This window comes from Apis florea, unplaced genomic scaffold (genome assembly GCF_048593485.1).
Source record: "Apis florea isolate Af1SG1 unplaced genomic scaffold, ASM4859348v1 contig_2293_pilon, whole genome shotgun sequence".
Classification (NCBI taxonomy): domain Eukaryota; kingdom Metazoa; phylum Arthropoda; class Insecta; order Hymenoptera; family Apidae; genus Apis; species Apis florea.
The window spans coordinates 674,644-692,551 of record NW_028256554.1 but is presented as its reverse complement, the minus strand read 5'-3'; the positions used below and the strand labels follow the sequence as shown (position 1 = coordinate 692,551).

Genomic DNA, 17,908 nt, shown 5'->3' with positions numbered 1-17,908 from the left:
TGTTCAAATGTTTTTTTTTATATTAGAACGATGTAATTATCGTCGATATATTTAAAAAAGTAGTTGTTATTTACAATTAAAATTATCTTGATTTTCCTTCTCTCTCTTTTTTTTTATTTAATATATGAAATATTTGAAATAATTGTAATATATCAAAAATTTTTGTCAATAAAAATTAGAAATATATATCGTTAGAATCAAATTCAAATTGATATAGTAATAAATAATAAGCTTAAGCTTTTTATATTCATCTTAATGCTTTAAGTCAAGCAGAATATGTATAACAATATATTTAAATATATAAAAAATGCAAAATATTACGTATAGAATAATAAAATATATACTAAATCATTTAAATCTATCGAAATATATTTTATCGTAATATGTTAATTATGCATTTTATAAATATCATTTTTGTAAATAAACATATTTATTTTCATGCATACTTTTATTATCGTACATTTATCGTTACTAAATATTACAATATACATTATATGTATATATAGATCACATTAAAATGAATAAATAAATGTCTAATATTGTGATAGATTATTACATCACTTAAGATGCAGAGAGAGAGAGAGAGAGAGAGAGAGAGAGAGAGAGAGAGAGAGAGAGAGAACAAAAAAAACAATACCACATTGATACTAATATAGGACATGTATTATCATCGATAGATAATCTTTGATACAGTTATGTGATAATTTTTCCTAACAATTTTCATTTTAGCATTTATCACTTTTTAAAATCATATTTTGCAATATATGTGTTATAATAATTCACTTATGATTCTATTAATAATAGATTTATATGTATATATACATGAAAAGCATTGGTACAAAAAAAAATATTTACAATCGAGTGAAAAATTGCATCAAACCATAAATATGTACTATTTCAATTTAATAATTTTTAAGCTGCACCTATATTTATCAACTTTAATAAAGTATTCTATTAGAGGTGACAATAAGGATAATAATGAATATTTAAATAAAGTTTTAAAATATATATATATATAATATTGCTAAATTCTTATATATATACTAACTTGCATCACGAATTCAGTTTATTTCTAATAAATCATATGCACGCATGTGCCGATTAAATGGAAAGTTGCACGCATACATGTTGATATAATAAATAGATAAATTAAAAAATATTTTGTTACATCTTATAACGATTCATTTATATAACGGAAAAAGATATTCAATGTATACAATATAATGATATTAATACATAATATAAAGTGCAATTGGATCGGTATCAAGTACATATATTTACTTGTATATTCTTAAAATTACTTTTTTGAATAAATTTTATAAATTACAAAATACATAACGCTAAGGTATATTTATTGAGAATGCGTTTCATTTGATCATGTTTGCCATTTGATTTTTCATTTTAGAAAAATTGCATCATTTGTAACAAATTATAGATCATAATAGTAGAAACCTACAAATTTCAAAGTACAAACATAGTATAAAGTTTTAACTACAAAAATAGATACACGCTTTTTCTATTTACTATCCGCTTTTTGTTTCTTTCATACTTCCACTCTTTTTTTGTTTCGCTTCTATTTTCATTATATTACATTTTTTCATAGCATTTTAATATGTTGATTTAATGTGAAAAACTAATTTAATAAGACTAATTACATCTAGTAATTTCCATCCTATTCGACATAATATCCAGGCCAACTTGATCACTTGATCCTGTATTTACCATAGAGGTTACAGCGATGAATTATTGCCTTCTCTTTCTCCTCTTTTTCCGCTTTCAGCATTTAATGTAATGGATGATATAACAACTGTGTAATCGTTCAACTGTGATTCTATGTTAAAGAATCGTTGATAAAGCAAGACTATTTTTTTTTTTTTACATTATTTTTAGTTCTCAAGAAAATGGATTACTTTTTCTCTTTAACGATCCAAATCGTTTCTCAGGTTCTCTGATGACTTCAAAAGGCGCAATTTTTGTATTCCTAATTTGTTTTTCTTCATTCTCATCGCTTGGGAAATCTTCGAAACTCATGTTACTAAAACCAGCGGCTGTGCTCACTACAGAATATTTCTTTATTCTTGAAGTTTTTTTACTGTAACCTATCGATTTAGTTTTGTGACTCAATCTCGATGATGATAATATATCGCTAACATCATTGTGATTTTCATTGATTAAACGATATTTCGCTTTCTCTGATTTGGTAAATTTATCTCTTTTATGCCTTGATACATCATGATCATCGGTAGCTACCAATGGCTCAGGTGACATAGGCGAAACAATATTTGGTATAATATCTGGTTTCGATACACTATTCACTGTTTGAACAGTAATTCGTGCAGTATGTTGAACCGGTTTAATAGTATATACCTCTTGTAAAGTAGATGTAGATTTGATAGTAGTGGTAGCATCTGGTGATAGTACTTTATTCAATAGTAATGTATTGTCCCCAATTGATCCGCCAAAATTCAGTGGCTGTGGTTGCGGCTCCTGCGTCACTGATCGTGATGATGATGGTTGAATAAATGGAATCTGAGTTTCATTTCTCTTTTTTAACAAGTCATATTTCTCTTTTTCATTCAATTGTAGATATGTAAATTCATCAAACGGAACAGAACCAAAAAGATCTTTTGAAATATTCGCAAATGTATTCGAATATTTGTTGCTCGCGGAAACATTGTCAAATTTTGAATTTGGTATTATTTTTGTAGATGAGGAGACAACGGTAGCTTCTTGAATATTTGATGAAGATTGTAGGGTACGAATGGAAGCAAGAGATGACTGTTGAAATTGACTGTTTATTACAAAACTATTTGGGCTAAATGGCGATGAACCAAATAAATCTTTTTCTATATTTTCTTCTTCTTCTTCTGTTTCTTTTTTTTTTTCATTCTCTTTCTCATTTTCTTCCTCTATTTCTTCTTTTTTCCCTATCCTATATTCTTTTTTTTCTTCACTTTTATCTTCTTGTCCACTCATCTCTAATCTTTCTTCTTCTCCTCTTCCATTTTCTTCCATTTCTCTCTTCTTTTGATCTTGAATAATGTTTCTTTCTCTTTCAAAATCTCGATGAGTTTTAATTAAGGTTATTTCAATCGATGATCGCTGATTATTTTTTTCCAAAAAATCAACATCTATCTTTTCTTCCGCAACACTTGTATATTTTTGATATGAATTACACTTTGAAAGTGATTTGCTTTTAAAATCTGTTGATTCCTGAGATGAAACTCTTGAATCAAAAATAATGGGAACTATATTTTTAAATTCATTGTTCTTTTGACAATTATTATTTTTTTTTAAATAACTGGATGATTTTGGAAAAGGAGCTAAAGCAAAAATATCTTTTTCAGATTTTTCTAATAAATTATTTAAATGTTTCATTTTCTCGTTTTCTCTTTCTAACGAATCTATCTTATTTAACAATTGAGAGTTTGAGTCATATTGATCATCAATAATGAATGGATCACCATGAAAATATTCCAGTTTCGATTCTGAATCGAGTTCATCATCCAATAAAAGTGGTTTTTCTCCGTATTGATGTCCAACTATTGGATCTCTATTGGCTGACAATCGTTGTCCTCGATAATATTTTTTCGATTTCTTCGTTCTGTAATCTTTTTCATTCATAATATTTTTTTCCGAATGTTGAATGGAATTGCCATAAATTTGTATATTTTCCGAAACTGTTTCATTTTTTTTCTTGTATTTTTCATCATTCTCACTATCGTTGTCTTTATCTTTTTCATTCTCATTCTCATTATCATTATTATTATCATCGATATCATCGTTATCTTTATCGTCATCTTCATCATCTTCGGCGTCGTCGTTGTCATCATCATCATCATCATCGTCATTATCATCATCTTCCTCCTCGTCTTCTTCATCTTCTTCCTTTTTCTCATCTTCCACTTCCTCCTCCTTTTCTTCTTCCTCTTTCACTCCTTTGTTTTCTTCTTTTATTTCTTTCTTTTCTTCGTCCTCTTTTCTTTCTTTTTTCTTTCCCTCTTCCTCTGTCTCATCCACATTATCTTCATTTCCAATATTGCTTTTTTCGTCACTTTTTCCAATGCCATTAGATTTAATAGTGTTATTATAATTAATATGACTATATAAATTATCGTTAATCGTTTTAAAATTATTAGCTAAACTTATTGAATCATTCGATTCGTTATAATCTTGGTGCATGGTGTTTTTCGTATTTTGCACTTTTTTCTTCCGACGTAACACATTTTTGACCCTTTTTCTCTTTTGCTTTATACGCTCTTGAGATAAATCTTTATCACTGTCACTGGATATATCACCAGCGTTGAATATTAACTTTTCGTATTTGGACCGATTCTCTATGGGAATTCGAACAAATGGCGGAGAAATAGGATTGTTTCCTGTTAAAGGCATCATTCTATGATCCAATTCAGCTCGTTCGAATCCTGAATTCCATTGTTTCGAAGGTATCCTTGATCTACCATTTACTTGTAATTTGCCTGAAAAAAAAAACGTATCCGTAATTTATAGGATTAAATATTTTTTACGCAATAAACGGAATTTTATACGATATAGTTATTAACTTTTCGATAGTTATTAACTTTTGTAGATATGATGGCGTATCGATTTGTACAATATCATAATGAATTCGATAAAATTTTTCAAAATTTTCATTTCGATATAGTAAACGAAACAAACGAAAGGAGAGAGAAAAAGAAAAAGAGAGAGAGAGAGAGAGAGAACAGTAGTAACAAAATAATTGATATTTCTTATCAATAATATATTCAATATATATCATTATATTATATTTATATTATATTATAAAAGTTTCTGTTTAAAACAGTTGAAACTGTTGTACTGAAGCTATACTTACCTACGATATACACATATGAGTACTATCACGAAATTATTTGATTTAATATCATACATTTAAACATTTTAATAACTTATCAATATCAACGAATAAATTTTCCATATTTTCTTTCTTTCTATCCATATAAACAAATATTTGATATATATGTATAATTATATTATATAAAACAGATAAAAAACGTTGCATCATGTCTAGTCGCAAAATTTCTATTTTTTTTTTTTTTTTTGAATATTCGATATCTATTTTATATATATTATTATTGTTGTATTAAACAATCCATTATTCTTATCACGAAAAAACCATTCAAATATATTTTTATCAATATACTGTATTTTATTCTCTGTATTTCTAAATTAATATCTAAATTAAATTAGAAAAAAATAGAGATATCTGATTAGGTCTGTCACGGTGCATTGTACTTCTATAATATTTGAACGCTTAACATAATTTAATATGTACATAATTATAACATTAGATATATTATGAACTATCAATATTCTTTCCTTCTATTTCTTCTTCCTTCTGATTCTAATCTCAGCTTCATTTTTGTTCTATATATAGTTTGCTTTTTTTAAATATTTCATATAACATTGGTTAATACCATCACCGCGCTACATCATACTAACACCATATGGTCTGGAACAGTCCTAATCAGATTTAGGGGTTTAAGGATAAAAACGCAGTAATGATCTTTATATCAAATTAATATGATTCAAATAGTATTTTATATATATATATACATATATACATACATACATACATACATTGTGGCATAGAAATGATTATTTTTTTTAATTAATTAAAACTTAAGACACGAGATAATATTTTTTCTCGCGTCGAATCATTCAACGGACAAAGAATTGCTGCGTTTTATGTATTCGAAAAAAACAATACTCCATACACCAGATATCAATGTTTATGTTTATTGCTGTAACATTGTTTTAATACAGCGAATATGGGATGCCCAGGATTGTCGGCCTCCTATGGTGCTCACGCGTCGCGTTTATTAATTCTGATTCAAGTGCACATATAGTGATTTGTTACCTTATTATATTGTATGGATACCTTATTATATTCGAAATTAAAATATCACAACAGTAACAAATTGAATCATAATGTGTCATCGGCAACCTTCGTACAAGAATCTTATATTTTATATGTATATGTTCAGAAGACACGGAGACACTATGGAAGGCAAACGACGTAGGACAAATATTGATATTTCGATATTTCTTTACAAACGATAAATTGTGAATGTATCAATCAAAAAACGATTTTTTATGCCTCCCAAACTCATTAGGGTGTTCCAGACAGTGAAAAATTAAATATAAATATATTAAAAGATATCGATTAAAAAAAAAGAAAAAAAAAAAAAAAGAAAAAAATGAAAAGAATCTTTATTGCCTTTGATTTTTAATAGCAATAAAGTATCTTGTCTCAATAATATTTGAATGATCGTAAGCTATTATTCTATTTACATTTTCTTAATCAATTGTCAATACATGAAGACATAAAAAATAAATTAGATATTAGCTTGTTCGATTAGAATCATATGCGTACATATACATGATGCAAGATATACATAATGAAATATTTGACTACATGAAAAAAAGTGTTTGATATTTTGTTGAAACATTTTAATTATAGAGGAACAGAAAAAATAAAATGTAATAAATTATGATGGAACTACTGAATATTATAAGAAATACCATATAAATTGTAAAGAAAATAAAGGAGAAAATGAATAAGTAAATTAGTAAGTAATTAAGATTAAATTAAAAGGAAAAGATTAATGAATGGAAAGGAAAACAAGAAATTAAATGAAAAGAAAGAGAGACATTATTCTAGAAATAATAAAAAAAAAGGAAAAAAAAATTTCTAAATAAAAGAATGAAAGAAACAGTAAGTGAATACTATAGTATATAAATATTATTATATTCTTATATATATATATATACACATTTTACTTGTTAAAAAAAAAAAAGAAACTTATTTATTTTCACTTACTATTAATTGCATGTTACCTATTTTTTGATTTTAAATATTTATAATTTATCTTTCCCATTTATCTACTTGTTGTATATTCAACAAATGATTAATAAAATTAATATAAAATAAATGATAAATTATGATGTGCATACTATTGTTGATACATTCTTGAATTTATTTAAAGTGATTTAGTTTTATGTAATTGAATTTAATTTCTTCTAAATTTTATAGATCAAACTTTGTTTAATTCATAATCGATGGATCACATCATATAAATACGTACATTGTTCAATACTACATATATAAATTATTTTTGGCATCATTATTCTTAGAACAATTCATAATGTATGTGTGCGCATATATACACATATCTATTATATATTGAAAATAATATAAATTTCATTTTCATATTTAATTTTACGAAACTAATTTTATGAATTTATTTTAATTGAATAATCTGTCCATGCAACTATATCTATAACATGCTATTCAATTAAGATTATATTATGATCACATTATTTGAATATAATGTGTACAATTTGTTAAAAGGAATGAGATAATTTATGTTACAAGAAATGAATATTGCAAAAACACATTTACTTTATCTTATTTCCATAATAACATATATTTCTATTCGGAATTTCTCAAACTTAAAATTCAAGTTATATGAATTAACATTGAAAGTATGCTATATGTACATAAATACGTACATAACTTATTATTTTGTATGCCAGTTTCTTGATATAAAAACCAAATTAAAGCATGTCATAACACATATTTTATGAACAATTTATAATCAATATAATCAATATAATCATAAAATTATTTTTAACGTGAAATATCATCTTATTACCAAGTATTACAATATTATAACCATCATTTATTCAATTCTTATATCCGTAATCTTTTAATGTATCTACAGATATACAACCACGAGAAACATCATTCCAAGTGTATTATTTAATAAACATACGAATATAATACAATAATACATCAGATAGCAATAACGATATCGCAAATTTTTTTTCGATAAACACAATAAAAGAGTGAGTTTAAATTTCAATATATTAGGTATGTAATATTTTTTTTTTTATAATTGAAATCTTTTCAAAATAACAATCGTAACCTGTATTTCACAAATATCGAAATCAATTTTTCATTCGTATACAATAATTATTGATACTTTATCAATTGTAATCTTTACAATTTATACACAACATGTTTCTTGTCCTTTATGTATATTGTTTTTTCTTTCCGAGGATTCTTATTCTGTTCCTTCCTATTCTGTACAATATTTTCTACCACCCCTCTCCTGTTTTTTTTTTGTATTCATTGTATATGATAGAACGTTTATTAGAACTTATTCCTCTATCTTTGGTCATCATTAAAAGCATATGAAAGTTAACTGACAATAATTTTTTATTTTTAGTTTTTTTTATCTTTTTTTTCTTGTTATAATTATCATTTTTCATATTATAATAGCTCTAAATTTTGCAAAAATTTTGTATACATTATTGTTCTATTATTCCATTCTGTGCGTCATGACTTAAAAACAGAATATATGTATAATATATATATATAAATTCAAAATGATGAAAAATAATGTTGATAAAACAAAATAATGAAATTTCAATCACTGTTATAATTCTTTAATTTATTTATGTTTTTTTAATAAAATGAAATCTTCTCTTCTATCATTATCACAGGTAACTCGATCATTTTTCAAATCGAAAAATCGTAGTGTAATTATATAAGAATAATCATGCACAATTGTATTACTGTGATCGTCTACAACGTACATAGAATAAGTTATTTTGTATTATTCTTTTGTTTCAAACTTTTAAGCACAGATAAAATAAACTGGCATTAAAGTTTCCTATATATCATTCATTCTTAATTCTAGTAAATTTGCAAGTAATTAGTACATAATTTTAAAACGATCTATTTAGGAACGTAATTTGTAATTCGCTTTTGCAACTTTTGTTTCTGTCAACGTATCAGTATATTATTTTATAAATTATATTATTCATATCACATTAATCAACATATTGAATAAGATAGTTTTACCATCTTCGACAAAAATCTATTTTAAAAAAGTTACTTGAAAACTTAGGAAGAATTATGTAATCTGAGTACACTACGTAACTATGACTTGATGGAAAATGATATAGAGAATGAGAGAGAGAGAGAGAGAGAGAGAGAAGGGATGGAAAAAGATAGAAAAAAGATAAAAAGAAAAGGAAGAATACGAAATATCGATTATGCTTAATTCATCTAAATACATTACGTATTATTTGTTAAATTCTGCTGCATATTCATAAAGGAGAAAAAGGAAAATGGAATAAGAATGTATGCGAAGCAGTCTATGCATTACCTCCAGCAAGTGCAGCAGTCTTTGATCCAATTTTGTTCTTCTTTCCTGCTAAAAATTACAAACGATAAAGAAATGTCTTTTAAAAATCATCATCAACTAATTCAATTAATTAAATTTAATCATTCAAACGCACTTACTTGGCAAACTAAAAGGTGCAGATTCAAATGGATCTTCTGGTAACTCTGCATATGTCATAACAAGACTTTCGCGACTTTTTACACCACTGATACTTGCATTACTTCCTCTTCTAATTTTATCAAATTCAGCACCAAAAATATGATCTTCTGTTAATTGATTGAAAGGTTGTACATCTTCAAATGGATTCCAAGCTGCTACATCTGCACTTAATGATCTTCCTTCAGTAGCAGTTATACTTGAAAGTTCTCCCTGATTGGAAATATCATAAGTTTTTTTAATAAATTTCTATAATAAAATATAATTTATTGTCCTATGCATTTCTAATATGAGTGCTGCACAGAAAATAAAAACCATAAATTATATAATTTAAAATATTTATAATTATCACAAACTTAAATCATAATGGAATTATATAAAAACAATAAAATATTTATAAAGATTGTTTTAAAATAAAAAAAACAAAGATTAAACAATGTGAAAATAAAATTAATATTAAAGAAAATCATTAAAAATCAGTGCACTTTATGTACTTACAATACGTACATGCGAAGTGCTTGATCCTAGACAAAGCCTTACACCAGTTAAAACTTCAGGAGTACTAGCATCTTCTGAACGTGATTTTACTGAAGCTTCATATGGTGCTAGAAATTGTGTTGTTTCGCTTGCAAATGCTCTATGAATAACAAAAATGCTTTGTAAATTTTCGTAAATTAATTTTATGAAAAAAAAAAAAATTTATTACTATTAATATATGTTATATGTATTTAAAAATAATCAATAATTATTTTGTACATATTACATTTATAAAAAAAATATTAGTTTATATATTTTATATTTATATAAATGTTCTATAATTTATATGATATAAAGATTCTATGACACAAAATAAAACAAAGATAGAAAATAATAAAATTCCATTAAAATTATCTTCAATAAAATTAAATTCATAAATTTTTCAAATACATAAAGTTGATTCGATATAATTGGATAATTGATAAATATATGTATGTGCATAATATAATAAAAAACTATTTTATATATAAAAACAAATAAATAATAATAAAATAACATGTTTTTGTTCGAGATTTTCAAAATAATATAATTAAATTAAAGTATTCTATTAAATTGAAATATATTCCATCAATAATAAATTAGACTATACATATTCAATTAATTCTCAAATTAAATTTTTTTTTAAAAATAATGAATAATAAACGTTATTTCATTATTCTGATTTTTTATCTTATTTTGAGTCATAAAATTTTTTTGATTCTATTTATTAAAAAATACCTTATATATATACGCGCGCGCGAGAGAGAGAGAGAGAGAGAGAAACTTACTTATTGAAAGCACTTGTATCACTAACATTTCTTCTATGACGTACAGAAGATAATGTTGGACTATCAGGTGGAGAAGTACTTGAACTTATATTCTGACTCAAACTCTCAGTTTTATTAACTGGTTTCGGTAATGTTGGTACCATTACAGGAGTGGCTTTATTAGGCCCAGTTGGAGTATTCAATTTCGATGTTAACGAAGTAAGAGGTATATATTTAGGAGGCGGACAATTAGCAGAAATACTTGATATTTTGGGCAGAATTTTAGGTTTAGGAGCAACAGGTGGTGGTATTTTTGCAGGTGGTGGCATAGCTCGACTATCATCTTTAAACGGATCTGGATAACCTGTAAATAGAATGATCTGAACATATATACTAATGAAAGAAGAAATTTTTAGGCATAAATTCTTACCAGATGGTGGAAATAGCGCTTCTAAATTTTCTTCATTTATATTTGTTGTCAATGTTGAATCAAAGTATGAATTTACTGTATCTTGAACACTTGCAGGAGATCGTCTAATTGTAGAACAATGTGATTGACTATATTGTGATTTTTGAATTTGCGATTGATGTCCAAAAGAAATATTTTGACTAGTTGTACAAATTTGCGGCGAAACTTGATTAAGCGCTGAAACTTGATGAGAAGATGCTTGCGTATTTACTGGTAATGATTGAACATTTGATTGCATACTTTGTCCAACATAAGTTTGAGATGTATTCAATGGAGCAAGTTGTTGACCCATTTGAACATATGAAACTGTATTTCCTATAGAACTTTGTGACTGAGCTTGGTTTCCTTGACCCGATATTTGACTTACAATTTGACCACTTAAACTAATCGGACCTGTGCTTACAACTTGTCCTTTTGGTCGTTGTCTTGGCGTAACTGACGTACCCTCAACAGTAGTTACTGGAATTGGTTTTGGTGTTTTTACTAATGATGATCTTTTAACATTTTCAGATTCCATAGGAGGGCATGTTAATGATTCCAGAACTGGAATTGGAACTTTCTAAAAAATAAATAAATATAATTGTAAAAATATAATTGTAAAATATATACATGTAGTTATATATATATCCATTTGTACATATTTATATCATATTTATAATTTACATAAATGAAAATATCTGAAAATATCTAATAGATAGTCTTGCTATCAATCTTCAATTTTTTCTTTATTCAATTAAAAATATCAATTCACACATCACACATATCAAATATATTTATAAAGAATAATTAATTAATAAATATATGCATATACATACATGTAAATTCTGTACAGGACATTCTTTACCCAAAATTTGGAATGCAATCATAGATACTTGATAAATATCGGGACGATTATCAGAATCCGGCTCAAGCATATAACGAATCAGACAATGAAGATTTCTACTATATCTATATAATATAAAGTATTAATCTCATAATTTTATTATATGAAATAAAGAAATTAAAAATAAAATAAATAAAGAAATAATGTATAATGAACATATATATTAAAAAAACTAACCTTGAATGATTTGGTATCGTAAAATTTCCCGATTGAATAGCAAGTGTACTTTCCCCAAATGGTAATGCAAAGAAACAAAGTTTGTATAACAAACATCCCAATGCCTAAGAATTTACGAAATATTATTTCTGCGAATAAATTTTTTAGATTAAAAATTTTTAATTTATTCTACCCATATATCTGCTTTTGTTGTAATAGGTTTTCCACAATACATATCAACCATTTCAGGTGCTCTGTAACTGAGAGTTGTATATTTTTTAATTTCTTCCTCAACTATTGCTGCACCATGTACACTAGGATTAAGAATTTTTGCAGTTGCAGAACCAAAGTCACACAATACATAATGACCAGTATCAGAATATAATATATTTTCAATCTAAAAAGAATGTTAAATAAATAAACAAATATTATTACATTAGTAAAATATATAAAAATTATATATTATTAAATTAAGTCTGAATAAAAACTAAAATATCTATATAAATACAAACTTTTAAATCTCTATGTATTATTGGTGTTTGACAATGATGTAATCGAGATACTGCTTCACAAACATCACAAAATATTTGAAGAACTTCAGACTCACTAAAACCAGTTTGTAATCTGTAAAACATTAAGTTATTATTTTAAAATTTTCTTCTATATATCTTATATAATTATTGAAAATTCTTTAACACATTTTTAACCTATTATTCATCATTTGTAGAACTTGAGTCTTGCAATAAGGCATTAAAAGTAGAAGTTCGTGTACTCCTCCTCCTATGTTTGTAATACTGCTATCCAAATATCCTATGATATTTTTATGACCATTTAAGTTACTCTAAAAATAGAAATAAAAATGTAACTTGCACAGAATCAACAAGAATAAATAATTTTTTATAGGAAATCTTTATGGAAAACATAATTGTGATTTCTAAAAAGATATATAAAACTTACTGCGATTTGTATCTCTCTTTTACATACATTGAGATCATGTTCATTATTAACATACATGCGTTTAAGTGCATAACGTCCACTTGAAGATTTTACCAGGAATACAATAGCAAATCCTCCTATAATAATATTATTAAAAATAATTATAAAATTATAATATATTTGCCAAATGTTATCAATTAAATTTCTTGTGTTAAATGTTCATGTATTCAGATATTTTATATTTTAAAATAATTTATTTTTATTCAATTATTTGATTAATTTATATATAAATTTTGAATTCTTAAAACAAAATTTTAAAACAAAGTAAATAAATAAATAAAATATATTTTAAAAAAGGGAATTCTTTATTATAATTTTATTATTATAATTAATCGTCAAAATATTGACGATATCAATACTTTTTGACATATATATATATATAAAATATATGTATATTATATATATATATATATAACGTAGGTGCGCGCGCGCGCATGTGCATGTGTGGGTGCATCATATACATTTATTAATATAAGTATTTGTTCCAACTCAAACATTTCAGATGTCAAGCAACATATATTATTAATTTTATTTAAGAATTAATAATCACTTTAGTATATTTAATTCGTGATTCATTATACGATATCAAATATCAATTTACTTTTTATAAACAAGTTGTATAAGAAAAGTAAGAAATGATCAAGTATACAAATGAAATGGAAGGGGTGATGAGTATTCAAGGTTGATAATAAGACGCACCTTCAGCTAAAACCTCTTCGACAGTGACAGTATAACGTCCTACCACGAAAACTTTTCCTACGTAACTGTTAGGCTCCTTCGACGTGTTTTCAATTTTTGAAAACAGCTTCTTCATATTAGCACACGTCGTCGGCCCTCTCAGTGTTGAACTGACTTGACATAAGGCCTCCTTTACTAAATTTTTTAATATACAATATGGCGAGTTTGACTTAGTGAATCAATAATATATATTATATCTCTACTTCCCAACTTTTAAGTTACAATAGCTTTCGTAATAATTTAACAGCAATGAACTTAACCAAAGGAAATCGTTCTAGTCATGATAACAGTTAACGTATTTTACCCAGCCGACATATTCAGGCCATACGAACTGCGCATGTACAACTTTATAGAAACTATATCGTAAACATATGTGCACAACTTCCGTTTGAATGTCAACATTTTCTCATTTCTTCAATTATTCTTCTTTTTAAATTAAAAAATTAATTTCATTTGTAAGCTCTTTACGTATATTTATTTTACAGAGTCTTTAAAATAAATTACGATTAAATATTATTTAAACATACAATTTTTATTTTTTTCCGTATTGATTTGTCAAACCAATCAACATTATGATTGTACAATATATTGTGCTAGTGAAAGAACAGTATGTGTCAAACGCGTTTTGGAAATTATATCGATATTCATAATATATTTGCTATGTATATACATTTTTAAGTGTAAATAATCTTAAGTGTAATTAATCTTCATTAAATCTACAAAAAGTGCATAATATTTTATTCGTTCATTTCATTTATTTTATTTTCTGTAATTAAAATATCGGAGTTAAAATACCAAAACTTAACGATAAACTTAACGTCTTTCAATAAATACATTATTTTTCATTAATGTCTTATGGATATTTAATATTTTAGTATATATACTTTGTTAATTAATAATAACAAAATATATGCTAATTGTAAAATAATATCAAAGCAATAGCTTATTCATAATAAACATGTTATCCAATGAAGATAATGATGATAATGATTTAGTCAAGATATTATTATTAGAAAGTATAATATCGTTCAAATGTGAAAATGAAGATCAGTTTGAAAATACTTCTGATACAAATAATATTGAATTAATTATTAATAATTCAGAAGTATCTATTAAAAATCAAAGAAGTATATTGGAAAAAAAATATGAAACTGAAAATGATTTTATGGAATACAATATTGAAAATTATAACAATACATTACATTTTAACAGACAAATAGTCTCTTCTTTGTTGGATTTAAAGAAACATGTAACCTTTGCACTTCAAAAATGTGAACGAAAATTAAAAGCAATAGAAAAAAATTTGCAAAAACATGCACTTGGAGATACAAAAATTTTAATTTGTAATGCCGGTATGCCATATTTTAAAGATAAATATTATTTTTTTGCTCCTAATAATGAAGATGAGATATTAAAAGAAAACAGTAAAGAATTACAACTAAGAAATCTTCCTAAAGTTTCTTCATGGACAAAAAAAGAAAGAGATATGCTTTTAAAAGCAATACAAAAGGAAGCCATTTCAGATGTATTATGTATTCAAAAATTAGAATGTTCAAAACTTAATAATAAAATGTTCAAATTAAAAACTAAAAATGATGATAAGAAAGAAGTAAAAACAGAATTTCTACCTAAAAATTTTTTAGAAATGATTAAATCAAAAAGATTGCAAGAAAAAGAATTTGATTGGTTTAAAATATCATCTACTTATTTTGAAGATATTCATTCTCCACTTGATTGTTCTGTCATGTGGAATGTTTTTCTTCAACCTGACATTAATAAAAGTCATTGGACAAAATCAGAAGATATTAAACTTAGAAAAATTGTGAAAAAATATAAATTTCAAAACTGGGACAAAATTGCTAAAGAATTAAATACAAATCGTACTGCATATCAATGTTTCATTAGATATAATACAACAAAAAAATTACCCAAAATTAGAAATTGCACTTGGGAAAATGAAGAAGATGAAAGACTTTTGAAATTAATAGAAATATTTAAAGTTGGTGATTTTATCCCTTGGGGTGATGTAGCTAGTTGGATGCAAAATAGAACTAAACAACAAGCATATTTCCGATGGACATACAGTTTAACACCATATTTAATAAAAGGTAGATTTACTAAAATTGAAGATAACATTCTGAAAGATGCTGTCATCAAGTATGGTACAAATTTTCGTAAAATATCAGCTGCATTAATGCCTAATAGATCCACTGTTCAGCTTCATGATCGTTATCAAACACTAACTATCAATCAAATTGAAAACTGGAATTTATGGACATTTGAAGAAGACACAAAATTACTTAATCTTTTTGAGAATATTGGTCCAAATTGGTCTATGATAGCTAAACAATTTTCATGTAAAAATAGAACTCAATTAAGACATAGATATAAAGCTTTACAAAAATATATTAAAAGAGGTGTCTCCTTATTTGAATTACATAAACATCATTTTTATGAAGAAAATGAAAAAGAAAAAGAACAAAAAAAAGAAGAGTCTTTTAAGGATATTTTTAAATCTAGTAATAATATTGATAGTAATGATTATGACAATGATTTGGATAAAAAATTAATTGAATATTTTCATACAAGGCATAAAATAGAAAAATTGATACATAAATGCAAATTTCGTAATATGGAGAAATTGCAATATAATACAACAAATTTATATAATATTTTACAAGTATTAAATGCCAAACTTTATATACCAAATGATATCAGTGACATAAAATTAAATGATAGGGATCAAGAACTATTATATTCATTAAGAGATTTTATAAAATTAAAAAATGATAAAAAAAAGTACTTTGAAACGATAAACAAATATATATCACGCATGTTTGGTATGAATGAAACTAAAGATTCACATTTTGTACCTCCACCCCCTTTTGATTCACAGATAAAATTAAAAAAATCAAAAAAAAGTCAATGTATTGATTATAATTTAAATGCGAAAAATAATTTTTTGCTTGAAAAACCTACAAATTTTAATACTCCAGATATTGTAATTTCCTATATTGGTGGCAATGAAGAGGAATTACAATTTCAAAAACTTAGTCGTTTATTTGAAATTAATAATGCAAGATATGAACAAATATTTAAAACTCAAAACTGTTCTAAATTTCCAACAAAAATGCTGTTACAAGGACATACTAATAATGATAGTGATAAAAAGAATTCAACAAATGATAGATTATCAGAAAAAGTGGAATCAATTACTCTTTTTGACATTGATACATCTCTTGAAAATAATAATGTAAAATCTCAACATATAAAGTTTCAAAACAAATGTTATAAAAAAATATGTATACAGACCATTCAACAAGATGATATATTATTTAATAATTTTAAAGAAAAACATTTTTCTGGTACTGAACATGATACATCTATGATATATGCTAGTCATGCAACTTTATCAAGTTTCAAAAATTTAATGTATTTGAAACGATTAAATGAAAAATATAATCCTAATAGATTTTTTATACAATCACATAAATTTTATAAAGTATTTACTTTATTAGAAACACGATTAGAACAATTATTTAAATATCCCATAGGTTTATCAAAAATCGTTTTGCCTGAAGTTTATGTAATGGATACATTCTTATATAATGATATTACACCAAAAAGAAAAATTTCTAAAATATCATGTACATTAGATAAACATAAAACAAAAAAATTAAAAATGTTAAGTGAAAATAATAAAAAATTAAGATGATAAAAAAATCAATTTCTTTTTTTCATTTTTAAAATATAAATGCAAAATCTTTTGTTTACATATGTAAAATATACTACATAATAAAATAAAACGAATCTTTTTCCATTAAATCAAATTACATTAATTTCCGAATATATAATCGAAATTTTTTTTATTAAGTTTTTATAAGAAAATCGCTGTCATCATTTTATTATATTTTTAAATTACTTCAAAAAATAATATTATAGAAATCTAAATTTTTTAATATATTTATCAATGAAGTTTCTAATTAATTTCATT

At 25.0% G+C, this 17,908-nt stretch overlaps 2 protein-coding genes and 1 long non-coding RNA gene across 6 annotated transcripts; 2 read left to right on the top strand and 1 right to left on the bottom strand.

Moving 5' to 3' along the window:
• Positions 1 to 641: 641 nt before the first annotated feature.
• On the bottom strand, positions 642 to 14,307 carry Nak (Numb-associated kinase). Of its 4 annotated transcripts, none has more exons than XM_086903709.1 (13): positions 13,876 to 14,307; positions 13,138 to 13,253; positions 12,888 to 13,021; positions 12,693 to 12,804; positions 12,374 to 12,577; positions 12,202 to 12,305; positions 11,957 to 12,089; positions 11,103 to 11,700; positions 10,694 to 11,036; positions 9,888 to 10,026; positions 9,353 to 9,602; positions 9,216 to 9,263; positions 642 to 4,478 (listed from the first exon to the last, which is right to left on the bottom strand). In XM_086903709.1, the coding sequence occupies exons 1-13, from the start codon at positions 13,988 to 13,990 to the stop codon at positions 1,894 to 1,896; spliced, it is 4,881 nt and encodes a 1,626-aa protein (XP_086759835.1). In that variant the 5' UTR covers positions 13,991 to 14,307; the 3' UTR covers positions 642 to 1,893. The 4 variants fall into 4 exon arrangements, with proteins under 4 accessions (XP_086759835.1, XP_086759836.1, XP_086759837.1 ...); XM_086903710.1 differs by having other exon boundaries at positions 9,216 to 9,260; XM_086903711.1 differs by having other exon boundaries at positions 9,897 to 10,026.
• Positions 5,771 to 8,076, top strand: LOC147658204 (uncharacterized). The gene is made up of 2 exons (XR_015290833.1): positions 5,771 to 6,754; positions 7,764 to 8,076. It is a non-coding gene; the product is annotated as an uncharacterized LOC147658204 (long non-coding RNA).
• A 329-nt stretch (positions 14,308 to 14,636) lies between the features above and the next one.
• Positions 14,637 to 17,739, top strand: Pbp95 (proximal sequence element A Pbp95). Its single transcript, XM_086903715.1, has one exon. It carries the CDS (start codon positions 14,873 to 14,875, stop codon positions 17,627 to 17,629), a length of 2,757 nt encoding a protein of 918 aa, XP_086759841.1. The 5' UTR covers positions 14,637 to 14,872; the 3' UTR covers positions 17,630 to 17,739.
• The last annotated feature ends 169 nt before the right edge of the window (positions 17,740 to 17,908 follow it).